This window comes from Plutella xylostella, chromosome 14 (assembly GCF_932276165.1).
Source record: "Plutella xylostella chromosome 14, ilPluXylo3.1, whole genome shotgun sequence".
NCBI classification, from domain to species: Eukaryota; Metazoa; Arthropoda; class Insecta; order Lepidoptera; family Plutellidae; genus Plutella; species Plutella xylostella.
This window is the reverse complement of record NC_063994.1, coordinates 6,669,501-6,697,321: the sequence shown is the minus strand read 5'-3', so window position 1 is coordinate 6,697,321 and position 27,821 is coordinate 6,669,501. Positions and strand designations below refer to the sequence as shown.

General features: G+C 36.5%; 1 protein-coding gene across 2 annotated transcripts; it reads right to left on the bottom strand.

Moving 5' to 3' along the window:
• Positions 1-203: 203 nt before the first annotated feature.
• Positions 204-26,813, bottom strand: LOC105383505. Of its 2 annotated transcripts, XM_011553555.3 has the most exons (10): positions 26,565-26,813; positions 18,924-18,982; positions 4,951-6,843; positions 4,353-4,634; positions 3,906-4,209; positions 3,251-3,538; positions 2,711-2,882; positions 1,997-2,205; positions 1,417-1,604; positions 204-1,161 (listed from the first exon to the last, which is right to left on the bottom strand). In XM_011553555.3, exons 3-10 carry the CDS (start codon positions 6,840-6,842, stop codon positions 891-893), a joined length of 3,606 nt encoding a protein of 1,201 aa, XP_011551857.3. In that variant the 5' UTR covers position 6,843; positions 18,924-18,982; positions 26,565-26,813; the 3' UTR covers positions 204-890. The 2 variants fall into 2 exon arrangements, with proteins under 2 accessions (XP_011551857.3, XP_037976271.2); XM_038120343.2 differs by lacking the exons at positions 18,924-18,982; positions 26,565-26,813 and adding an exon at positions 10,153-10,444.
• Between the last annotated feature and the right edge of the window lie 1,008 nt (positions 26,814-27,821).

Sequence of the window (27,821 nt, the reverse complement as noted above, 5' to 3'; positions counted from 1 at the left end):
GCCGGGTTTCAGACCGCCTTACCGCTGAATGCAGGCCGCCGGCTTTACCCTAAACAAAAAGCCAAACCAAAATCCGCGCGTGCCGCGGCTGAGATGCGGCAAATGCCGGCGGCTGCCGCCGGGCATGTGTGGATGCGCCATTATATTAATAATAATAAAAATAGGATTTTTGGAGGTATGTCAATAAAAAATATGTAAGTATCTAATGTCTAGTATACTTTATTTTGTAAACAAATAACATTGCAGTGAGATAACTGCTAAGGTCTACGAATTTCTATGCAAAAAGTTTATACAGAGTATATTTCCACTTAAAACTAGAGATATATTATACAAAAAGTAACATGTATAGTAAATGAATTCTGTAATTTTCACATAAAATTTAAATGAAAAATGTTTGCGATAATCAACAACAGTAGATTCACTTCTAAGTAGGTAGTTTCAACTTAAATACTTAAATGGTGGTATAAAAAAGAAAAGTAACTTCGTACTTGCAATCAAAAAGGACTAGTATAAATAAGTATGGCCCCAGAGTAAACTTAAGGATAAATTTCATCAAGCAAATTTATTAGCACAAAAATAGAAAAAAAAAACTTATAACTAATATAGCATATAAATACGGCTACATACAAAGCACTATACAATGCTAGAATATAAATTAGCCTTTTAAATACGCAGTCTTTATATACAAAGCCACTTAAATTTATTTTAAGTGAAAGTATATGGCCATTTCATATAACTTAGCCTAATCGTATAACTATAAATATGGAAACACTGAGTATACTATAGTTAATAACGAGTAATATAGAAGCCTCTGTCAAATCTAAGAGCGATTTTCTGTCTTACATACTAACGTTATACACAAGTAAAACTGCAGGTATAATCCAACAAAATTAAACATAACTCTCTTGTTTAGCGGAGAAGAGCATAAGGGATTCCATCAGATGTGGTCGGATCATTTCTTCGACGTCTTTCTCATACTCTAGAAATGCGCTTTGGTGGTGCTTGAATATGGTCCTTAACGCCTTGAGGCAGTGTATGAGCGTTTGGTCTGGGTTGACGTCGTCTTGGGGGCGTTTCCTTTGCATCCTAACCAGGCGGATAAGATGCGGAACGCCTTCTAGTTGCACGATCTGCTGCGCCACGTCGGGTATCACGCATAGCCTGTAATGGAAATGATCGGTAAGTTACTTTATTACCACAATTTAATAGTCAATCTATAGAATTAATAATAAATTGATAGGCAAAAGAAATGGGCTTAAGATGACGCCTTGTGGAACTCTATCAGATATTCATCTTTAGCACTTAGTTACAAGTGCACAAACTATTAAGGTCGTCTTCAAATCTCAATACAAGTTACAGGAACATCGTACTTAGCATTTATTTAACTAAACTTTTAGCAATTCTTTTTTAATTTACCTAGAGATAGCCTCAGCGGCGTGGCAGTGAAGCCTGGCTTGCGCTCGGAGCTCGGCAGCCCTCGGCCGTTGCGCCGGAGACGCCCGAGTGAAGCACACGAGTGCAACAGAGACGGAAGACAGGCGAGACAGCAGCAGTACGCAGCGGGCGATGCGGGAAAGAGACGCCAGTAGTGACGCTGTTTGCTCCTGTTGAAGTGGATGGAAAATGGTGAGTTAATGAATCTAAATCTAGGCAAGTAATATCTAATATACATATCTAATAATTTTTGTTTTGGTTTAACAGTAATTTAAAGTACTTAAATAAATTAAATTTCTTCAAAAGATCAATAAAACAAGAGAAGCAACACTGACACACAAGGTGGTGGTTGCACCAAGGACTTTACAAAGTCCTTGGGTTGGACTCTGTCCACTGTTCCGACAATCTGTCATTAAGGGCTAGGGCTAGCTGGTGCCGCTGATTAACAGAATTTATTACAAGCTTTGTGAAAAACACTTTTAAACATAAGTTTTTTTAGTTTGCCTTATTAACGTCCACGCCCTCTAGGAACTAAACTGTTCCAGTAGGCAATAAACCTCACCTGCAAAAACACCGAGATATTCGGTCCTCTGCGCTTCACAGCATCCAACAGTCGCTCCACAGTCCTATGCTTCGTGATGGCCTCCACCACGTCGGACCCCTCCCTCCCCTCCCCCTCCTTCCTCTCCAGCTCCAGCTCTCGCACCAGGTTCACTAGGCACGCGGTACAGAGTAGCAGCAGTTGGCAGCAAGAAGTCCGGGATAGGATTCCTGCGTAACGAAAGAGGTTGGTTGTGGTTGTGAATCTCAGAATAATGACGGTTTTGGGTTTTGTGTAGAGGTATCTTAGGTAAATGGTCGAAGCTTAGAGGTATAGGACATGATGTAAAGTTGGTTTGCCTTTGGGTTTAATCTGCTATGAAAAGTAAAATTTTAAGATTTTGTATTTCCATAGTCGCAGGTTCGTTTAACTTTCGTTCATAGTCCAACGACCCTGATAGATAAAATGATGATGCCACTAAATTTGCAACTAATGTAAGTGAGAAATCACACTAATGATAAGTAGACAGCATTAGTATTATCCTTCTAATGAGTGCTAATTAACCTGTATTCAAAACCCATTTAACAAACGCTGCAATTTACAAAACTTAAGTATAGATGTCGCTCATAAGCTACCTTCAGGTCAAAACAATAGATGGCGCCACAAGTCCAATTGACAACCATTGATAAAACTTTTTAGGGAGGGAAAAATACCTCATTTATTAGTCATCCTCACCAGTAATGTTATCAACAATAGAGTCCAAGTATAGATGCATTTGGGTGAGATCGTAGTGACCTCGTAGCCACGGCGCCGTAATCTGTGTGAGTACGGTGATGGCTTCCCGCATCTGAGGTTCCGGGTTCGATCGGTCCGAGAGTATGTCTGACAGGATCTCTATTCCGCCGCCCTGTAAAAACAATTGTAATGTTAAAGTAGTGTTATATTTTAACAATGATACCCTCAAAGGTTGGTCAACCCGACTGGACGTATTTTGTTAAAAGGAAATTAAACATCCGACTTTTTCTCTGGCCTATCCTACGCAATTCATCAACCGAGCAGGCCAATCAAGCTGTCACTATTGTCCTGAGGTTATTCACTTACAGGTTTTTGTAATGAGTTTGCACGGCTTCGCCAATTCATTTGATGTGGTTCTTAGCGCTAGCTCAATCATGTGAAGCGGCCAAACACCTTAGGAATTAGGGTATTTTAAACACGCTTGGGTTTTTACAAAGAGGTATGCTGTGCGCTAGAATTATAATCATTTTAGTTTCTTACCTCTTCAAATTGCTTGACGGCATCACCGTTGACGCAAATCGTTGCCAGTGCTCGTAGAGACAGAGCTTTGATGGAACTCTTGTTGCTTTCAATAATGGCGGTCAACAGAGCCCTCGGCACTCCACAATCCACGAACGGCAATTCGGTTATACTCTTCACAATCTCCAAACATTTCTCGTGCAGGGAACTTTCAGTAGTTTCCGCCAACATGGCTAAATGTCCAATTGATGTAAGGGTACTCTTCAAGATCATGTCGGACGGTGGTTCTTCGATTATGGAGACTAAGGTCTGAAATTAACAATACATAAGTCAGTGTTTGTTAGATGGGAAACACGTATTATTATTGGTGAATCATGTTCGGTATTTACGACTAACATTCGCACTTTGTAATTTTATTTTTGCTCAGCTGTGTAATGTTTTAAAGTTGCATGACAAATTGTATAATGTTATGTTCACATCTGCATTGAAATATGTAACTGTACGAGCAATAAACATGACTATCAAACTACAACAAAAGTTTATGTAAACTGTACCGAATTATCCTCGTCGTTTCGAAAATGTTCACATGAAAATTTATCGCGTTAGTGATCATTCTACGACCGTGAAAGTGAATGCCTTTTCAAAGATGATAAAATCTGAGCTACAATAAGTTTACCTTCATTTGCTGGACCAAAACAGCTTTGGTGGTCTCAATGAAGATTCCAATCAAGCCATCCAGGTGCTTCATTACCACGTCCCATTGTGGTAAACTTTCGTTTAGCTCGATCTTAACATCGTCGCCAATCTCGATGAGCTTCTCTAGATACTTCTGTAAGGACTTCTTGATCTTGTCCCACCGCTCCGGGGTCTCTCCCGGAGGCTTCGTGTTCAATGTTATGCTGTGAGTCAGCACGAATTCGTTGATGTTCGCTATCAGAAGACATATCTGATCTTCGCTTATGTTCTTGGTATCTATTTGCCTGGAATACATAGGTGAAATTAGTTATTGGTGATTCGATTTTGTTTCGAATCAGTTAAAGAATGCAATAGCTAATGTACTCGTATGTAACTGTTAACTATAAATATATTTTGAATCACAACAATGAAGACTTAGTCCACATACCTGATGACATCACTGTACTGGTGCACGATGATTTGTCCGTGCGTCTGGACCTTCTTGATATTTCCGGTGATGGTGGCTGAGCTGGCAGAGACCAAGGCCTTCATCTCAGCCCCTAGCGGCTTGCTCTGCAGTGTGGTCATACACTCGTTCTCACAAGCACCGACGAGGTCACAAAGCCAATGCTGCACTGGTTCTGGCTTCCTCTCGCAAAGACGCTCCAAAGCCGTTTGGTCTATGCTCCTCTCTCTGTACAGTAGCTCGTCCTGGCTATTCAATACTACCCTGTGAACAAATACATATTTCTGTTAATAGAGGTACATAATTTTGAATTGTGAATTTGATTAAACATGGGTCTTTTTTATCTTCAATCTATGATGAATGGTTGTCACTGTTAAGAGGACCCATTTCTCTTTCAATATGGCTCTAGCGGTTAGCGGTAGTCACATGGCACGACACTTTGAGTGTTAGGTGTGTTTTTATGTAAACAAACAAAAAAGTTAATTTAGAAACGCAATGCCCACAATGTTGGCATTTCAAGCACTTAATGCGTCCAACACGATATGACGCGGTTCATTAGTAACAAATGGAAAGTGCTTACCCGTTAAAGTTGTCTAAAAGATTTATTCTACGAGTATTCTTGGTAGTGCTTTTTGGAGTTCGCATATCGCCCATAAATTCGTGAGGGGCTAACATTTTTGGCGTCGATGTACAAGCTAAGTTTAATTGCACGTCTGTAAAGTTCATATCTTTGAAGTCATCATCCTTTAACTTCTCCCTTTTTGAGTCGTGTGTTAAATCTTTGTCGTTCTTTGAGTCTGTTTTATAAGGTGTCTTCTGTTTGTCTTGGAATTGAGGTGGGGGTGGTAGTTTCTTGATATCAAAGTTAGTATCATCTTTTTCTTTTGGAATAGTACCTATGTCTATTAGCCTTTCGGTATAGTTTGGAATGAGCATTTCCGGTTCGGGATGGCCGACTATGACCCATGAATTGTGTTCTGAAACCCTCGGGAGGCCAAGAGATGGCACTCGGCTCCCTTCCAAGATGCCTCCAGCGTAAGATTCAGCAATATCCACTTTGTCTTTCTTTGAGGAGAAAATCTTTGTTCGTTGCTTAGCTTTAGGACCTACTTTCTTTGTAGGTTTTAAATGAAGGCTATCCATAATATTTTTTCCAAGTATAGCTGTAGATGGCTGATGAATTTCCTTCACATTCTTAATATTAATTTTGGGATCTTCATCTATGTATTCTAGGGAATGATATCCTTCTTGTATGTCAAGAATTTGTTGATCTAATCTTTGAGCTTCAAAGTTTAGTGATTTATTTAACCTGTTTCGTTGAAATTTCGGTGTTATTGGTGTGGGAACATTCTCTTCATGAGAAAGACTTCTCCTGTACTCAGCTTTAGTTTTTGAAGATGTTCTTTCAGTAGGTACATATGAGATATTCGATATTGGCGAACGGACACTGGGTTGATTATTGACAGCTATCACATTGTTATCTGCTAACTTTATGTATTCTAGACTTTCATCAGACTTATTTTTACTCGTATCCAGGTCTTTCACTACAGCCACTTTACTTGTAATAGTACTATTCTTACTAGCAACAAATGACTTCTTGGGTGGATACTTCTTTGAAGGGCTTATGATGGTATCGTCTTCTACAGCTATTTCTTTGGTTTCTTTCTCTATTGCACCTTTGTTTGGAGTATTTTCTTTGTTGCTAATATTATTTGGTGGCGTGATTTTTATCTCTATTTTATTTCCTATTTTTGTTATGTTAGTATTCTCACTGATTGTATTTTCTTTGTTAGATTTGTTCTTATTGATAAGTCTAGGAGCGGGATACCTAGGCTCTGCTTTCGGTACAGTTTGGTTCATATCACATTCGACTTCCTGAATATCTTTGAGCAGCTTCTTATGTTCCTGCTCATGATTCATTGCGTAGTAATTCTGCAAGTCGTATGATGTTTGCACGACACTGCTACTCCGTAGGCGGGGTTTAGGCACTGGTGCTTTAGTTGGAACGATATAATTAACGGTGATATCAGGTGTTCTCTCATTGTCGACTTCATCCTTGCTCTCAGCTTTGCTCTCAAAGTCTACAATATGCTTAACAGTAATATTTTCGTTGTTATTGGAATCGCTGCTACTCGATGATTGTTTACTGACTTTGGAGTCATTGTTGTCTGTAGCGTAGTACTGGGAGGGGGGCGGGGAGCTGTCGGAGTCTGAGAACCCTGAGTCTTGGCTTTTATGGCTCCCGGGACTGCCGTGCCGGAGCGGCCAGGGCACGTTCGCCTGCGCGATATTGTCGGCGCTATTGTTCCTCTGCGGCTGCGCCTCATTCTCGATCCACTGCGGCAGCTGAGGCTCCCAGTCCGGCTCCTCCTTAGCCTTATTATCCCTGTTCCAGTCCGGCAGTGGACTCCCTATGCTGGGCGGCGAGTCCCCCCACCAGACCTTGCTGCGCGTCCGCTGGAAGTTGGACATCCTGCAACAAAACAAAAGAACCGATCAGTAATCGACCCGTGAGAACACCATGTCTAAGGTGACGGGTGTAACGATCGGGTGACGTAATGTCTTGGACCATTATAGTTCAGAAGGTAGATCGACGGTGCGTGACGGCCGCGCGGGCCAAATTATCTATGTATCTACTTATTGTCCTTTTTTGTTCCTCATCCATGGGAACTTAGGCTATTCATCATTTGTTTGTGGTGACGCGTTACCTTGAATATTTTTTTTGGGAATATAAGTTTGAGACCATAGAACTAAATAAATATTCAAATGTTTGAGATTTGCTGGTTGAACCAGCGATGTCACAGTAATAAATAATAATAAAATGTCATAATATCGCACGGCACGGACCCTCGCGGGCAGATGTTAAAAACCGTTGCAGAATCTATTGTGCCGCTGCAGAGGGCATCTGTTCATCCCGACTTGGCTGTAAGCTCGACTCCCCTTGCCTTGCATTGGCTTAAAAAATAGCATATTTCTTGACTTCTAAGTTTGATTTAAATTTCACATAACAAACATAAGACCTCAGAATCAGTCCTTAATTTTGAATAAGTATCGAATTTTTTATATTTTTTTTTGCAATCAGTTATTCTGCATCTGGACAGTACTATAGTAGGCAATTAGGTCTTGTCTGCTACCAGATTGCGGTATCACATGACTCAATGTATCTGATTCATAGTGAAGTACTTAAATCACATAGTAGGTACCACTAAGTACTAAATACCTACATCCATTAGGATATGCTTATAAATATTTTGCAATTGCACTGTACCTTAAAGAGTAACTTATAGTTTTACCTGCAATGACTCAATATTCTTAAGTTAATGAGTAACGTAGTTATCCACTGTAGAATACAAGTATAAACACACTACTAATAACTCGTATTTATACGTACACTATACAGAGTAACTAACTAAAAGCTCGTCATTTTAAGACTTTTCTTCAACTGTTGATAAATTGTTAAAAAGAAAACTATGCATAATAATAAAAAGTTGTCTAGAATAATCCTCTGAGTCACCTAGCTTACATACTAATGTTACAGTATACCTACCTACCATTTTTATTAAAAGCCTATCAGTACTATCAGTTTGTTTTGGAAAGGCTTTGTTTACCATTTACAATATTACCTATTAACAAATCTAAACGTTACCATAATTGTGTTATGTTGTTCATTAGTCTATGTGATGTGACCTATTTCTCAATCGCAGAAAAAACTAACATTTCAATACTAATGTGGTTGCTAAAGATCTCGCTAATTAATGGAAATAACAGGTAACAACTTCTAGCAGTGTATGATCGATCGATCGATAGTATAGTATGAGAGAATTATCATTTTTAACCCTCGACGGATGAAGAGGGGTGTTATATTTAACGTGTCTGTGTATCATATGTGTGTGTATCTGTATGTGTAGCCCAGCTCCGAAACCTTGGAACCGATTCGTTTTTTTAGGTTCATAGAGTCATAGCTAATGTTATATTGGAGTGTCCTTAGCCATATTTTATCAAAATCGGCTGAGCCGTTCAAAAGTTATGCGACTTATACAGTTGAATGTCAGGGGCTTTTTACATTGGTAAGGTTAGGTAAGGTTTTTAGACAGCTGCTGTGCTCATCAGCCATATACGTCACTAATCTCTGGACTCGGTAGTTGTAATGTTTTAGCCGTGAAATTCGAGCTTAGCCCATCTGTAATAGAGTCCGGCAACGCTCACTTTGCAAGGGTATGTAACGGTTCATCAACATTCGAATTAAGTATTCGTCGCCCACTGTACGCAGTTTGTGGACAAAACGTTCGTTGGGCGAAACAGTGAGTAAGCAGCAGCCTTGATGGAAAACAAGAAATTCTTATCAATATTATTGAGTTTTCAGCCTTCTAACGTTTGATAATGTCTCTGTCAGGAAGTCAGGAAGATGCCCTTGTCAGGTAAATAATCTACTTTGTTAACTTACTGTTTTCTTAAAACTTCTCAAGTTTAAAAAAAGTTGATAGGTACTGACCTATAAATATTTAAATAAGTAATTCCGTTTTAATCACGAAGATGTATAGTGTAAATAATTCCACAATATTTTTTCATTTAATATTCTATTTCCTTAAGTAAGTATATAACTTATAAATATTATGAACAACTGCGATCTATAATAGTTAAACTACTTTTAAAGCCAGCTGTATTGTAAGTATAAAGAAATTATAAATGATTTTAGGGGAAAATATGAAACCGAACCGTGTTACCGTGTTGTATCTTACTGGTTTCTCAACGCAAGATAAAAGCATCTTCACAACTTATCGACTGATCAGCATCGTTTATCTAGATTGTGATAGCAATTTCAATAAATTCTTACGTTTCTCGATCACCGAAGTGATAGTAATAATGTGATGTGATACTGCGCATTCGGAAAGATATAAGTATCTGTCACTACATAGGTAAATAAATACTTTTAAACACATTTTATTTGGTAAAGAAAACAAAGGACTCACTTTTTAAACCCTGAAATTAAAGATACATTATTATGTATCTTTATTATTATGTATCTTTATTTCCTGCTGTACTTAACTATTACGTTGTCATACGTGCGTATCTAAAAGGGCTAAAGAGAAAATACACTAGATATTTACTTACTTTCACTGAAAATAACAAGTACCTTTACCTATAAAATGATTTAATGAATGGATATAATGATCTAGATAACGATGCATTTAAAACTATCGATGGAGCGAACAAAGTTGCGTAAAAGAAAGAATGCGGTTTATAATAATTTCTTACATTCATAACGTTAATAATAACTTTAATATCGTTCCTAAAGACTGAAACCTGCTGAAAGTACCCATTAATTTAAGAACTACATTTATTCTATCTGTACCGACGACGTACCAACATACTAATACATTTTTTAAATATCTTTGCTCAGTTTTAGTTGATAATTTTTAAGACAAAACATTACCCTCCTCCTTCGGCAGTCGGGTAATAAAAGTAAGTATTGGTCTATTAACATAATATTAATCACCTATTCGTTTCGGACGTAAGCAATGAATTGAGCACATACCTACATAGAATGTAAGGAACAAATTTTAATAATTTTACGTAACGATTTATGTAAATCTAGAGCTATTGATATTTAAAGCCAAAATAAGGAAGTTATCCAATATTTATTACGTAAAAATCGACATCGTTAGTGATTCTACTAAATCAGCATCGGAATATTCCGGATAGAAGTTGTAAATTAACTTAATCATAGTATTACTGTCTCAGTTTGCTAAAGTATCTGTTCACATTGTGGTGAGTAACTAACCTGAGTTTACGAAGAATGTCCGAAGAGCGAAAGCATGACTAAATTATTCCAATAGCACATTTATCGCGCTTCATTGGCCGAAGACGCAGCATCCCGCTGTCATGATTGGATTTTAACGGTTCGTGTAAACACAATTTGTTCTTAAAATATAAACACTTCACGCTTTTTATCTATATTATTGTCTTCCGGGCACTATGAACTTTAAATCACAATTTTTCCTCATCGACTATTTAAAAAAATATCACGTTCGATTTTTGAATTCACCCAAAAACAACAACACGAATTATCACTGGCAGTCGTCCTCGTCGCGAGCGGGCGAGTAGTGTTGCGATATGCAGGCGTGTGCACCTGGCATAACGGTCGCGTGTCATCTGCGCGTCTGCCGCCCTCATATGCCACCAGGCTGCATGGCACGCGCCCTTGCCCTTTCAAATTTAAGAAAAATAAACTAGGTATTCGATTTCATGTGTTTAAATTTGGAATTTGCATTCCTTCTCATCGAGTCTGGAGAAATAATTTAGACAGGATGTTATTCTCTTTAGAGGTTCTTCTTAGCGCCGCGTCGGCGTCGAAGTCGAATAGCGAATTTCCAAATGTTTACTCAGAAAATATATTTTTCTAGAGCGTGTAGTTAACCGTTACATTTCCCACGAGGAGCAAAGGATCGATATTGCGCGCACGCATCGCCGTGTAGTGATTTGATCGCTATGGTTACCGCCAGGTGTAGCCAAGTTCCGCCGCACTACCGACAGGGGTCACTGGTTTGGCGCCCCTGGCTTTTTTGATGCGATCGATAACCAAACAGGCTGTTCTTATTTTGAACTTGAAATAAGCAAAAAGGTTGGATTTTGACTTTTTCGTTTTTCTGTTATTATAAATTGAGGCCAAAAAGACAAAGCGTTTGTAGTTTTGTTTTTATGGTTGTTCATTAATTTAATTAGCCACACTTGCCCATTAATCTTCAAAATTACAGGGTCAGTTACAGTGTACGGAATAATTACAAAAGATGAGTAACATTGCCAATATTTGGAACAAAACTCCTATTAAACAATATGTAATAATATATTGTCTAAATGTACTAGACCCGCTTCTATTGTTCGAGAGGTTTATATTATGTTCTTATGCGCAACGCTGCCTACATTTCTATTAGCGAGCGCAATTTTAGCTGTCAAATGCTAATTAGCATAAGAAATATCACTGCGTAATTGTTTTTGCTCATTAACATAATAATAATGAAATGGATTTACGATTACATTACTCATTCATTGTTTAAACAAGAACATATGGTTTGATTTTATAGATTAAGTAAGTGAATTTAAGTTAGCATTTCGCAGTGAACGGAAATATAATAACTTACCTACGTTATCAATCTGAACATGGATCCAAAAAAATACTTTAATTAATTTTTACAGAAAAAAAAAGTTCACCCTGTGTAAAGCTCTCGAAAAAGACACTTTAACTACAACACTATATTTTAATCGCTCGGGATATTCGGGACCTTATTCCTTACGCCGGGGTGGGGGTCGTTACCGGTGCGCAAACATCTGTCCCACTCGACTACCATAGACTGTTGCATTATGTCTGCTCGAATTACTTATAATGAGAACTCGAGAAGGGACTTCCTAAACCCAACGGAATGTTAAAAGTGAAAGTTTCTTGTATATGTTATCTGGAAGATAAATATGTAATAAGATACACGTATGGTTAACATGTATCTATGATTGAAATTATGAGGGTTTAGCTCAGTAGCCGGTCTGCGTACTTCTGTAGTTATTGGATGCGTTTATAACTTCTCTTTCTTGGAGCCCGCGTTAATATTGACATATTGTATTGATATTAGGAAATAATTTCCATAGAGATTGACATGATTTAAGTACCTACATTGAAATAAAACAACTGATAAGTAAATTTAGTTTTTTTACAATATAATACTCTTATATAATACTCAAAACAGAACCACATCCTAATTCCTAACTAATATTAAAAATGCGAAAGTAACTGTGTCTGTCTGTCTGCTACTCTTTCACGCCAAAACTACTGAACAAATTACAATGAATTTGGTATACATACGGTCTAGACCCTAGGAAAGAACAAAGGCTACTTTTTATCCCGGAATTCCCACGGGAAAACATTTTAAGGCGAAGCGAAGCGCGCGGGAACAGCTAGTGCAAAATAAAACTTAAAAATAAAAACAGTACAAAAAGGCGGCCTTATTGCTTATAGCAATCTCTACCAGACAACCTTTGGATGGAAGAGAGTTATAAAAATAAAAACACGATAAGGGGTAGCTGAGGTTTTAATTAACTAACATTATCTTAATGTATCGAATTACTTAATTAGAAACAGTTGATTAATTAAATGAAGTAGTAACGGCTATTTATTTTGCGAACAATTTACAAAAGGGTAAGTACTTATATATATACAAATATATCTTTTTATCAAACTAATACCCATACAACGCAGCCGAGGCGATAACATAACAAATAAATTGAAAGCCTACAAACATAAATAGCAAGGACCTGGCAGTTAAAACAAGTGGCATTTAAAACTTAAACTTGGAACATCTTTACGCGTTCGAATACCTTTCAAATTGCAACATGAAACTTGTAATGCACGATGCAAATTACAATTTTACTATTAGCTGAACTCTGTTATAGCTTATTAAGGTACCTACCTAATGATGATTATTTTTATTCACATCTTAACGGTTTTAAAAGTTGCCCACCTTCTGAAGTCCTTGTAAAATTCGTAGATATTTTATTTGGGATGACCCAGAGTATATTTTACACTTTTCTGCCTAATTTAATAGATGGCTGGCATTCCGCACTTCATAATGCAACATAAGGGATATCTTGAGGGCCATACCAAGGAAGAAAGGAGTTTTAAAAAATATGCATCGGTAATGTAACAAACTTTATGGTTCGCTGGGTCAAACCAGCCAGCCGCCCCCCGCACGCGCCGTGGCATATGGCTGATAACGATAATGCACACAACACACTCTAATAATTCTTTAAAAAAAAAACAGGCGCGTGCCACCGTTTTTTACTTTTAATTTTATACAAGGCACCGGGTGAAGGCAATTATCATATCAACTTTATCCTCCTGACCTTATTATAGCGACTGGATGAAACACAGCCTTGGAGTTTCATTGGCAATGAATTGATTAAACATTTGACATTTAGTTAATAACGGGGCAGCTGCAAATTGCCCGGTATTTAGCAATTACTCGTTTTTCTTAGCGGCAGATGTCTTCAAGACTACTTATTTACTAGGCACTAACCGCGAGTTCGCGCTAACGTTCGTCGCGCGAAAACCGTTTATTTTTTTCTAACGTTGATAGTTTCTGTTTTAAGTTCATGACTGTTTGTACCAACAAAGAACCCTACCTCACGCTTTTGATGTATAGACTGAATTATATGTAAATTCTTGTTTTCCAATTACAGCTCAACTTATCATCTAGTAAAGCTCCTCTATCTAGATTGTTTTCAAAGCTCAGTAAGGTGATTGTTTATGTAATAGAATCCTCAGCTCCAGCCACGGGGCTGGGAATGTCTTTGTGTCGACTCACCGAGAGTGTGGAGTCATCACCAGGAATGCACACGTGCACCAGAGACACGGTAGAGCAACAGCATAATATGGTTCACCATAGACAACGCATAAATAAGGAATTTGTTAAGGACAAGTCCTTTAGCGGCTTTGTCAAGTGGAAATAGGTCCTGACTATATACTTACTATATAATTACCTTTATATTTGTTTCGCTAAACTAACATAAAACATAGTAAGTACCTATAGTCCGTAATTAACAGATTAATTGTGCATCCTCAAGGTTGGAGGGTTTTTGCCATAATGTCCATGTTTTGCAAGCACGTTGCAGATAGCGGAAAAAACCTTTGACACTACATACCTTACTACACATTTTCAGATGTTTCACCATCCGGGATTCTAACCCAAGTTGTTCGGAAAATATCAAAAATGTTTTATTAGAATAAGATGTGCATAGAATGAAAGCTCTCCGCAAGGACAGCTATTTTATTCATAAAATATTAAAGCTTTAGCCTAAACCTAACTGAGAAAGTAAAAGTAAGGTCTGTATCGTACTAGACTAGGTCCACAGATACGTCAGCATTCTTCTCACAATGTATAATTAAGTCATAAGTAAGTGGTTAAGTAATTCCCAACACCCGCTTTATAGGTAAAAGTATTGCGCAAAGTCACACCAATTATCAAATCCAATTATGAATTACAGCTTTTGTTACGAGACTTACGAGCATAAATCGTAAATCGAATTCTCAGATCTATTAATCGGTGTGAAATACCTCCGTATTTTAACAATTGGGCAGTTTTTGTGCCATTTATAAATTAGTCAGAACCCACATGAAGCAAGTTATTATTGAAGTTACCTAAGTAATTTGGTCACGAGGAACTTAGATTAACTAAGGTAGAAAATTCAGTGAATTTATCAGTGTTAATATTGTACTATTTTCGTTTTCTGTATGATCCCTATCTGCATTAGTTTTATAGCACCCGCAGCTAATGTTTCTAACACATCCGTGTGTACAAAAATAAATGCACGTTTCTGAACATTGCATTCCAATATTTCCAATAATCATGCTCTAATAGCATTCTCGGTTTTATTTAACCCACTTTTTTTCAGTAACCGACGACGATTGTAACCGCGTCTATTACCCAGATAGATAGTTTCCACATAAATATGTTTATATCTGCTGGTTTCTCCATGTTTCCCATGCGCTAGATCTAGATTAAGTACTCAACTGGTCTCCTATCAATCTGTGATACTAGTGATAGTGATAGGTCTGTTTCGTTTACTATAGAAAGCTGTGGTGAATAGTTAGTACCTACCTTATAGGCAATATCCGAAGTACATTATAGTAAAAGAGTAGGAAATAGGAGCCGTGTTGATACTTAGTATGTACTATGTACCTAGTGTACCTACACAGAAAATTATGACTATGAAGTTGGTAAAAAAAATATTCTTCTATAATTCTTTTATTTTAGGTAAAAATAAAAGAAGACCTTAGAAAATATTAAAAAAGCCAATGTTCAACTATGGGCAAGTGCAACTTACCTACTGAAATATTTAGTATACAAGTTCTGATTCTGTATCTATTAAATGAGATTAGAATTCTTATGCCTTACCGATATCGGCACCTACATGAATTTGTTAAATTATTTGTGAACACATCTGTATTGACTTAACAATAAACCTATACCTACCAGCATTCCTTATTAATTCAATTTTAGTATTAAAATAAATATTGGGATTAGCTACGCTATACATACCTATCTAAGTAGTTTTTACTTACAGTAGCCTGCGGGGGGATAAAAATAAGTACTAACTTATAGGTACGGAGCAAAACAGTAGACGCAGTACCACAGGATAATAACTATGTAGTACAGTACTTAGAAATTTAAGTTTTGTTATACTTAAACAAAGGTTTATTTTTATTTTTTGTCAAATTATTGAGGACAGGACTTGACCTATTCGTGGAAACGTTCACTTCCATATAGTTCTATTCTACTGAACTATAAACAGTAAGCAAAGACGTATACAATACATATTACCTATTATGTATGCTTTTCTTAATAAATTGAACGCAACTGACAGCAACGACGTCGCCATTTTAGAATCCCGATGAATCATTTCGAATTCCGAACACGTATCCGATGCCTCGCCACATCGCTACCGACTTACCGAGTTACGTTTACAAACCATAGACCACGAGCTGGCCAGTTACATATCAGGAAGTTTTTAAACTTTTTCGTGTCGTGGCTTTCCGCCCTTCGCGGTAACTGTACCACTTCTGCTAATCGGGCTTAGTTTCTGCGGTATGTGCGATAAAACTAAACGAAATGCGCTTTTAATGTCTAAATGGCTTGTTCAATTAGAAGGTACACTCACTTAATTTGTACCTACTAAGAGATAGGAAGTATTACCTACTATATTAAGTGGAGTGCGTTTGTAAAGCACATTAGTAGAACAAATACATTAAATTCACAAGCACGAGAGAGATCGCCATATTGCGGAACTAGGCATAAGTATTCCGTCAGTTCGTGACTTATGCAATGGATATGCTTGCTTATGCTGAATATTCAGAAACCTATCAATCGTACAACTTAAATACAAGTTTATCACATAGCAAGACTACAAACAGTACGATGATTGATACAATAGAATATAGATAGATAGATAGAATATTCTTTATTTGTACACAAGAATAGATATTGTTTAGTTTAAAAAAAAATAGTTTTTTTTAAATTATGCAAGCCACGTTGACGTTGTTGATTCTTGGCAGCCAGCAGTTGTCCTGACTCTTGATTGTCTATGACATGACATATTGAGGTTAAAGTTAACACTGTCAACGTGACAATACTGCAGACACCAATCGTTTGCCAACTGCCATTGTTAGGAGATTTTCGTTTATCACTTGCGCCAATCTAACACGTATTTATTAAGTAGATAGGATTAATGTGTAGTGTTCTTAATACTTTTAAAACCGTATTTAAATATGCAGGTAAGTATTTCACAACTCTTAGTTCAGTAGGAAATCAAAGTAGGTTTGGTTGGAGGTATATGTATATTTTAATGACTTTAATAAAAAATAGCCTTTCTTTTATTTTAATTATTGAATGAAAGAGATATGAGATATTGTAAATTATAAATGTTTCTATGTCAAAATTACCTAGCTACAGCCAGGCACTTGTAAAACAGAGTACCGTTCTAGGTATGCACTTATTCAATTATCGTCAAAAAACTAAATAAAAGGTTTAACTCGTCGCCCCTAGCGGAGAAAGTCCCACGAAAATCAATGATAGATGCTTCCTGCCTACCTGTTGTAAATATATTACAAATAAATACTACAGTCACAACACCGGTGATCAAAAGAACATTATCTTGATATTAAAATAACACTTTCTGTTGACAAACTGATGGCGTTAGCGACAAGTGCACTCAAGTGTTAAAAAACTTAGCGGCTCTTTCTTCCTCTGGAGTTTCCATATTTTGTGATATTTAAAAAAAATATAGGACTGAAGACATAATTTATATAATCTAATAAGTTAAGCCTAATCATATACTTAGAGGACACTACGTTACATGCTAAACTACAATTTAAAACGGGGGAACTAAACCTTAATATTAATTGGATTTATTTCTCGATTATACCTATCGACCGTTAAATTTTACTAGACAGACACTTTCAAGTTTATTCATAAAATTAAATGTAGGTATGCTATGCTCTGATTTTATCAGTTCTAAACCTCATTTTACTGGGAGCGTCATTCGTCATAATATACATAATTATAATTTAGATAAACCAGCATATTTGAATTTGAACCAGTATGGCCCACAATGGTCCAGTTGGACGCAGGACGGGCTTGACATTTCTTCATCCGGTTAGTGTAACTGTATAACTGTACTGTATGGAGATTTATAAAATAAGTTTTTGATGCATTATTTTTTTCTAAGTAAAAATCAGATTCCATAACTTTATAAGTACTTACCTATACCTACTACCTTTTACATAGGCTTTCTTCAAATTGCTTTAATATAGTAAGCAATACCCAATATTTTGGCTCTATCCAAAAATGGTTTATATATACACTAGCATACATAGATTATGTTTATGTGTGTGAGTGAATAAAACTAAGCATTAAAAAAATAATTACCATATTAAGTACTAAAACTAAAAATATTTGGTCAGTATAATAAAAATAATAAATTAACTTTTGTATGTTTCTTTAGCTCGGGTCAAAGGCTTGTTATAAAAACAATAATAAAAAACTAAAATTGACGTAGCATGAGTCAGCAATGACGAATTCATTCACAAACTCCGTCCAACTTTGAGAATGAATTCCGAGAACCAATCACCTTGCGGATCTCACAATTTACTATCTACAGCCTTTCCGTATGACTCATTTATAGTAAATAAAGTGTTAGGCTGTGTCTGGCGATGATGAATATGATGATACATTTATTGATAACTGGCTGTTTATTATTATTGTTATTAACATTATTATTAACATCGTTATTAACTCGCGCGCTTCGCTTCGCCTTAAAATGTTTTCCCGTGGGAATTCCGGGATAAAAAGTACCCTATGTTCTTTCCCAGGGTCTAGACCGTATGTATACCAAATTTCATTCAAATCCGTTCAGTAGTTTTGGCGTGAAAGAGTAACAGACAGACACAGTTACTTTCGCATTTATAATATTAAGTTAGGATAAAGTTTTTGGCCAAGTCTGGCGATGATGAATATGATGATACATTTATTGCTAATTCTCATTTATAGTGCCGAGTCTCACATTTTTACACCTGCTACAGCATATATTTTTAAGAAGAAGACAGGCAGGGCAATGCTTTTTTCAACAAGGTCATTGTTTTATGGATCCGTTAATGATATACAGGAACAGAAGATTGACAAGGGGGTGACTCTGAAGATGACTCGGAGGGGGGTTATTCTGAACAAATTAGGTTCTAAGTAATACTTTAAAAGGTGCTGAAAAAAGTTTGCTTCTCCGGAAACTTTGTTACTCACGTGACAGATATTAATTTCTATTCAATGCTTGTTTTGTATGGCACTTGTACTGTGCGTCATATATTAATTTCATCAAAGTCGATTAGGATGACGCCCTCAGTCACTTTTACGACATTCTAAAGATATCCACCAAGTTACTGATAGTCTTATAGTACGAGGAGCAAAGTACATAGATATAAGACCACTAGTAGATAGCCAATAGCAACCACAAACTCACCTGACTGGCTAGCAAGTGCAGCTTTCCCGGAAAACCGGATGTGGACTCACTCGCGACACCTGAAACGGAAATGAAAGGAAAATTAATTACAACACCAGTGAAGAAGGTTAAGGATTTAACCACAGTTAAAAGAAAAGTTTAGGGTGATACATTTTAATAATTTTAGATGACTTTAGTTTCTATTCTACATAAGTGAATGCTAAGTCAAACATATCTTACTTGTAAGTAAATTATCATAAGGCAAATTGCTCAATAGTTCTAACGTAAAACATGTAATCGAGAAGCCATAAAGAAAGAAAATTACATAATTATTGTCTATGGTAAACCAGCGTTCCTACCTAACCGTCATGGCGGCAATATTATAGAAATGGCCGCCGATGTCATTACACTCCAGAGGAGACGGGATGGAGACGTGATACAACGGGACCCAAGATCAAGGAAGGTGGTTTCTTGCCAATCTTTCAGATGACTATGTTTTCCTTTGGCAATAGGTAAAAAAGAAACATAATATTAAGTACAAGTTTTCTTGGATGATATGTTTCTCGCGCACATAAATTTATATAATTAATAAATAATATATCAAGGTAACTTGACAGATATTATTTGAGACGCTCACTTTCAAACAAGATACAAAATTGTGTAGCTTCACTTTACGCACGAGATGTAGATGATAAAGCGAACAATGTAATGTTTACCAACAATCTGTGACTGTGTGACGGTGGCACTTTCAAGAAATACGTAAGTACTGAATATGAAATGGTCATACACGTAGGTAATGCCAAATCAAGCAATAAACGCGCACGTAACCAGACGTAAATCATGCTAAATTTATAGACGGCCAGTCGGCCAGAGCGCGTTCAAATTAAGAAAAACGATTAATAAAATATTGTTTATGGAAACGAAACATGTCATTACGCGTGTTCGAATTTTAAATCAATCACATTCGAATCAAAGAAACGGCTGAAACGGTTCTGCTCGAATAACAAATGACAATCATGCAGGTATGCGGGCGAAGGAAAAGTGATGTGATGATTATTCGATTATTCGAGCACCAAGACAAGTCAGGGCGGGCGTAAGCATTGAGCATTCTGAGAATATTTCAATAAGTACCAGGGTACGATGTAGGTACCAACATTATCTGAGTCACACCTTAGTGTTGAATATTCAATTTACACTGGAGCTTGCATACAAGACGTGCAGTATGGACTTACTACACTACATGTATTTGAATTTGAATTACGGAACTCAAAACCTGTTTCTATTCCAATCAGATCAGTCAATATTATAACTAGGCCAGTAGTCAGTACTGATGCGAACCGTATGTTTTTATTATGTGCTTTTTTGAATGGCACTTTCATATTTAGCACACCGGGTTATAGGATAAATTTAAGAAATATTTCCCAAATATGAAAATTAAGTCTATAACTTAACTTCATCAACTTTTTTACTTCAGATTTAATATTTATCTTCCTTTATTTAAACAGTGTGGAATTTGATAGTGTTATAGACTTTTGTGAACTACCTACCTGCTAAACATCTTCACATGTAACGTGAAATTGATACCAATAATAAAGGCCAGGCACCATACTTTATTTACCAAGAACAAAAGCATGGGAACCAGATGAGAATCTAGTATGAACTAAAGACAAGAACATCGCAACCCGTCGTAATTATGTTTTTGTTCATATCGTGTTCACGCCAAATTAGTCTTCATCTGATACAGCATATCATATTGCTGATATAAGTGATATAACACCTCTGTGACACACACATTCATCCAAACTTGGAATGAAACTGACTTGGTGTTATCACTGTTAAAGCAATACCTTCCTTTACCTTTTTATTGTCACTGGCCAGTTTATTTTATGACTTATTTAGATTTGTGATTAAATTTAGTATTCATAGTCCTTGCAGTCCCTACCTAGGTTCCTTTGATTAAGCTAGGTATCTCTATGCAGTGATGTTTTATAGAAACGTCTTCAATATTAGCGTAGTATATTTGCCGGTGCTATTTTTATTTTATTTTATAAATTGGAATTGGAATTTTAAATTGTTTTTCTTTATTATGTTGTGGATACCAGTGTGTACTCCTTATTTGGGATTTCCATCTGCTCTTCACATCACCTGTTAGGTACCTGTTGTTAGTATGGCATCTTCAGCCGCAATAATAATACTTTGTATTTAACTATTGATATTCTATACTTTTTTCAGTTAGATCTTTTTTTTAAGTAAGTACCTATAGCTAAATAAATAGCTAAAAAAGTTACCAAAACTCTTTGAAAATCGAAACTTATCAAGCCTCGGTCTTGTGCCATTTCATTCCAACTTCTCAAATCCTTTGTCATTAACAGAGTGCCTATATCAGGTGAAAAGCCACCTACTCTATTCTATTCTATTCTCTGTGGGGGTGTAAGTACCTGCACCTGGCTCTCTCGAATGGAACCTTTGTGCATATCGCCAAGATCTAAACTGCCTTACTAAGCTTGGACCATTTCCCACCACGCTGGTCCAATGCGGGTTGGTGGGTTCACATATCTAGATTGAAATTGTGAATATTGTGAAAAGCCACCATTACGATTATTTATTAATTTATATCTAGGCACATAACTACTCTAACTACTACCTAGATATTCTATAATAAGTAAAATTAATTAAATGGTGACGTGTGTCATGCTGTTAATGGATGTACAGATGTGTCACATTTACGAGTATCTGTATCGGCACCTGGTATCCAATTATGGGTTGTTATTAACATCTGTATAAAATATTGGATGCTTCACGTGTCTTGTGTAACGGGCATCAGGATATATTTTGTAAAAGGGAATAATGAAAAAAACAGTAAATAAATACCTGAACAAGTTTTCAACCTAGCGGATAATCAAATAATACAGGCTACAGGATGTTCAAAAGTGGAGGAGTAATTCGAAAAGGCGGTGGGTGACTCAGGTAGCAGCTTTACTTATATGTACTTATGTTTACCTAAATGGTCACAGGCTTGATTACACATTATTACATATTTTTTGATAAAGTTGTTTTAAAAATTCCTAAACGTCTGGTCTAGATAAAAGAACCTGTTTAATTGTAAAAATACTTTTGATTTCCAAACGATTATGCATACGGACGTGTTAGATCCTCTGCTTGTTTGTTATTTGTGTTGCGTAAGTTAAGTAGCTTTAACATACCTATACCTAGCTATTTTTGTATAAATAATTAAGTAGGTATGTTTAAAGATAAGTAATGGACTCGGAGGCAAGCTGGGTTTAGAATTTCCTCGCTTTGAAATCATAATCCGACCGGTTAGCCCGACGACCGCTGGATATAAAATGACGCAGCTTTTATCACTCGCCTGGGGTTATTTTTGTTACATAGCTATATACATATACGTACTTATAATATAATGTAGCCTACCCACCAGTCAACCGCATAAATCTTCATTTAAGATGTTAATACCTAAGTTGTTACGGGATGGGCTTTAAATATTTAGGGGCAGGAGTAGTAATCTTGACCATTTCGGATGCAGAAAGCTGGGCTGAGCTCCAGTGGCGTGCTTTGGTAGAGGCCTACGTCCAGGACTGCTATAGGCTGATGATGATCTGGACCAGACACCTAGGTAGGTATACTTACTGAAGAAAATGATACAACTTGTCTAAAGTTAAGCACACATTTCTTTCAATAACATAGGAAATGGGGATATTTATTTTGAGAGCAATATTTATCTCATAATCTTGGCAAGATAAATCCTATACTCCTACATATAAAATATAAATCTATTAGTAGGTAAGTACTTACATTAAGTTCCTATCTTCATAGATACATTCTTTTCCAATCGGCGCGGGCGTATGTTTTTATCAGCCGAAGGTATTTTGTTATCGTTATTCTTGTAAAATACTCGCTACAGAAAACATAAAGAAAAAAACATTATCTCATCCGTTTAGAAGTTAAAGTATTTAGCCGTAATGGCACGGGTATAAACTGATAGCGATTTATTTATTATGATCAAGAAGTGAAGTTTAGAAGTCGGTAGAAACATGAAACAAGTTAGCCCTTAACTTTTATCTACTTACTATTACCACCATTGAACTAATATTACAGTAAATTAGCTCAGTTACTACTTATAACATACCGAGCGAATAGGTGGTATACTCGTAATATTTACTCGTATGTTTCGAACTTGACTAATTTTATTCACCTAAAAATTAACTTTATTCCTACTTTTAATCTCAGGTATGAAATAGACACACATTTTCTGAATTAAAAAAAAACTTTTGAGCTAAGTATTTATATTAAATTCTATGGAGGTATTATTATAGTGTCCTATGAGTTTCATGGCCCTACCTATGAGTAACTATATATTTAATAAAAGTACTCACTATTCGACCCAAATTGCTTGTAAAATGAGTATATCAACGCTAATTGCTCGGCAGTTCCGGTGACATACCTAATAATCAATATCATATTTTATCAATGTAAGTATATTTAACCTACATATTACTGGTAAGTACCTATAACATTTTTATGATTTTACTAAGGGACTCTCGCACACTACCGCCCGGCCCGATGATCTTCCTATAAAAAGGCGCTCGTGTGCGGGCTGCGGGCCTATATATAAAGATGTTTGTTACTCTTTCAACGCAAAAGCTACCTAAGGGATTTTGATAAAATTTTGTATGCAGATAGTTGACCAGTTGGAACATAGACTGAAAAATTGCTGAAACAATTCACACGATATTACATTATATTTTGGTATCTGCCCTTGGTACTTACCTAGTTAATACATAGTTATATGAGTAGTGTAGTAAACCAACAGTAGTAGTAAACCCTAGTAAATACTAAAAGGATTGCTTGAAGCCTAACAAGAAAACAAACCTTATTTTATTTAACTGTAACAAAATAGGTAAGTAAGTACTTTTACTTACTTAGTTAGTCACTAACATATATTATCATATTTTTTATAACTAAATTTAATATTGAACTTCCAATCAAAGCAAACTTCCGAGGGATTGTAAATTTATAACCTCTTAGGTTCCTACCTACCTACCTACTTACCTATGATATCAAGTTTACGAAAGATAACACTTTCTTCAAAATCTGAGTGACCTTTGTAATTTTTCTGTTAATTTTGTAGTATAAATAAATGCTCTGTGTAACCATGTTTTTTGTGTGTGTTTAGTGTGTATTGTGGATTTTTAAAACTAAAATGTCTTTAAATATTAATGGAAACTTTATTGGAAAAAGTACTACTTATGTATTTAACTTTAATGCATCCATCTGCTCTGTATGTTTCCTTAACAATAATAAAATAAAAAAATAAATAAAAATAAAAGAAAACTAAAAAATAATAATTATAAGTTCTTACGAGTAGATACATACCTTCATTAATATTTATAATCTATCTCCTAATGCATCTGACTCTTCTAATTCCATCTCGCCAGTCAAGGCCCCGCAGGCATAAGTGCCCATCAAACTAAAGAAACGACAACGTTTTTAAGACGGCCCGGTATCCCCGATAACACTTAAATGGATTACCGTGACCCGATTAACGTAATGTAACGTTAAAACTAAGCACTTGACTAGGGAAGCCTTACGCCTGTGTCGGTCACTCAACGGTACACCACCGCTGGCTGACACACTGCTCGCCATTGCACGTAGATTAAAAAAAACAAAGTAGCACCATAGACCATATAGAATAACCGCGGACGTGCAATGAGGAGGCCGTAATGAGTTTGTATATGAGCTTGCAGTCTTCTTGCAGACATCAATATGTCACGGAGATGCGTGATTACTTGCTTTCTCTTCGACTTTGGTTGCAAGCCAGTTACTTTTACATAAATACAATAAAATCTGACAAAATATTATTATAACGTTAGGGACCAAGGAACATAATTAAGTATTTATCTACGACAAGTTAGGCATAGCGACGATCCGTAAATGTTCTATTGGTAAAAAAAGTTCCTTGCATAGACAGATTTTATTAACAAGTCCATCGATCATTATCGTGTGCTAGTTTTTACTTCACAGGTAATATTTATTGATCCAGATTAGATTTCTAATTCAATTAAAAAACGTCTCGACTCTGTTAACTAGATAGATGTTATATTGTTATGCAATCCCAATCGTTACGAGAGCCATTAGGCCATTAGATCCAAAGCACACGTCAAAATTCAAATTAAACGAAAGTTTTCCGTGTCGTAATGTAAATAGGTACCTCGTACGACCTCACCGACTCATAAAACTAATGTTTTATTAGATTTTTTGAATACTTAACGAGACAAAAGTAGATCGATCATTAGGTACTTAAGTATATTATTTATTATTATGTCCCCCCACATATTAGCAGGTAAGTATGTGCAGGAGAAACTGGGCAGCCTCACTGAAATAGTCTTAAGAATACAACTTTATATCTTTTTAATAACTGCCGATGTCCTTATTAAAAAGCAGTAAGTTTTTCAAAAAATGTATAGGTACTTTTTCCACCATTATGTAATTTTAAGTAAAGGAGAATCCTCGACTTTACTTTCGGTGCACCCTGGGCAGTCACTCTATTTCCAGCCTTCGACCACGGGGACAAAGCCTAGACCAATTCTAGTGTTGTTCTCTGACACGATAAGAAGAAGATTTTCAACCATTGTTAAAACAATGGTAACTAATAGTTAAAAACCAACAAAACTTTACACTTAACACTTAACTATTTGTTACTTCATGATGATGATACTCAATCTTTTATTGCATCTGCATTTTGATACATGACTTCACCAATGGTTATAATTAGTTGACTACGGGTTAAAATCTTATTCTTATAGTTAGGTAGCTGTTAGTAGCTGGATGAAGAAAGTCGAAGGCATAGTGTTGTGCGGGAGAGGTAGCAGTGGACGATTGTTGGCTGGTGATGATGATGATAAAATTGATGAGGCTGGTGTAATACACCTATCTATTAATGCCAGCATGACTAGAATCTATACTACTTTTTTGTTAAGGTTTCTCAGTGAATACTTACATAATTACTTATTTGTAATATTTACATACTTATCATCATCATCACGGCCCATCACGTCCCCACTGCTGGGGCACGGGTCTCCTTCCAATGAAGGAATGGTTTAGGCCTAGTCCATACATACTTATAGTTAACTAAGTATAAATATAAAAATCAAATTGGGAAAGATATCCGATATCCGTATCCCAAATATTTCAAAGCATAATCTTTCATGGCAAAAGAAAACTACAGCTACTACTAGCTTGTATATTGTATTTAGTTCCTAAAGTACTTACAGTAGGTAGGTACTTTTGCCAGAAAGAATGAAACAAAGAAGAAAACACATCCTTAGGTAAGTAAGTATACATGTAAGTATAACTATGTATTTTTGTGTTAAGATATCCTATCCCTAGAGTCACACATGTAAGTATAGTAGATGGGGGTAGACTGATAATAATTTGAAGACGTGTATTATTATGCAGATTATGCCTAGTCAAGTAGGTACCTACTAGTGCCTACTACCTACCTACTGCGCTGCGTATCAGCATACTACCGTCATCTCCTCTCGGTCTGCCAGGCAGTGCGAGTACTTTACCAATTATATTAATTGAATTTTGTAGATAGGTACTTACCTATATGGAATTAATAGACCTATTAACAAAACCACTTACCCGTAAAATACCGAAAACACAATCACCAAATCCGTAATAAAGTCCAAAAAGTATGTTCGTTATATAAACAATAATGCACAAATTTCACTGTACTTATTGTATCTTCAATTCACACTTTTTTCTATGCACTCGCGGGAATATTTGTTTTTTCGCCGGCCATTGTACTGTGCGCTACTGCCGCGCTCTCCGCCGTCGCACGCACGACTCGCTAGCTGCGTTTACGTTTATCGAATACTAAATAAACACGATACTTCGATGACTCCACTGCTGTGACTCCACTATGTGACTCACATTCCATTCCATTTAATTTACAAAACATACTAGTAGCGCCATCTAGTACGAACTATTCGACTTACGAGAAAACATTTCTACGAAGATTTTTAAGCGCCATCTGTCATTGGATAGTTTTTTAATTTAATACTTCTACTCCTCGCTAGATGTCAGTAGTAATGTTACCAGTACAAAAAAAAGTATTTCTCCTGGGTGTCAAAATAATAACTTCCTTTAAGCAAGCATCTTCTAAACGCGAGGGTGTTATTATTCTGGAGTCATGTGTATTCCCCGACCATAGACACCCCCCATCTTCTCTTGGCTCGTTGGCGGGGCCGCCCGGCCGGGGCACTCCCGTGCCATAGCAAAGGTAGATTAGATTATGTAGTTCTATTAAAAGCAGTAGCCAATAGCCAGTAGCAACAACACAAAACAAATGTTTTCATTCGCACTTCAGTATTATTTAGTTACTTTACGCTACGTGTAACGTGAAACTTGATAGAAGATTCTACATCTACAGCAATCTTGTGATTGGAAAATACTACGTCTACAATTCTACATCTAGACACAATGTGTGGGGCATCAGTGATTGTGAAAATTGTAGCTGGCATAGTACTTTACACCGGCAAGGGTGTTTGGCTGCTCGCTAAGCTCGGATTTACGGTTGTCGGCGTTGCCGCCGGCAGTTTGGCGGCAGCAGCCATGGCCGCCACAGGAAACGTAAAATCTGGCAGCATCATTGCTAGAGCCACCAGCCGGGCTATGAAGAGAGCCTGGTGAATATAATATAACTGTAGGTATCTCTACAGTTTTCATGTCCTTACTTTTATTTGTACAGTAAAGAATATATTGATGGGAAATGGCCTTATTATTTTTTCTCCTTTGTATTCGGGGCTCGGCCACGGGCAACTCGCCGAGATAAGTTAGTGGTTACTTATTGAATACATGAACATGGTTTGCTTATTACGTCAATGATCATTAGAAAAA

Coding starts and splice junctions, on each gene's coding strand:
- LOC105383505 (XM_011553555.3), bottom strand. CDS start 6,842: ATGTCCAACTTCCAGCGGACGCGCAGCAAGGTCTGGTGGGGGGACTCG. Junction 4,635..4,950: donor CTTTTAGACAACTTTAACGG/GTAAGCACTTTC, acceptor ATTTGTTCACAG/GGTAGTATTGAATAGCCAGG. Junction 1,605..1,996: donor ATATCTCGGTGTTTTTGCAG/GTGAGGTTTATT, acceptor CCACTTCAACAG/GAGCAAACAGCGTCACTACT.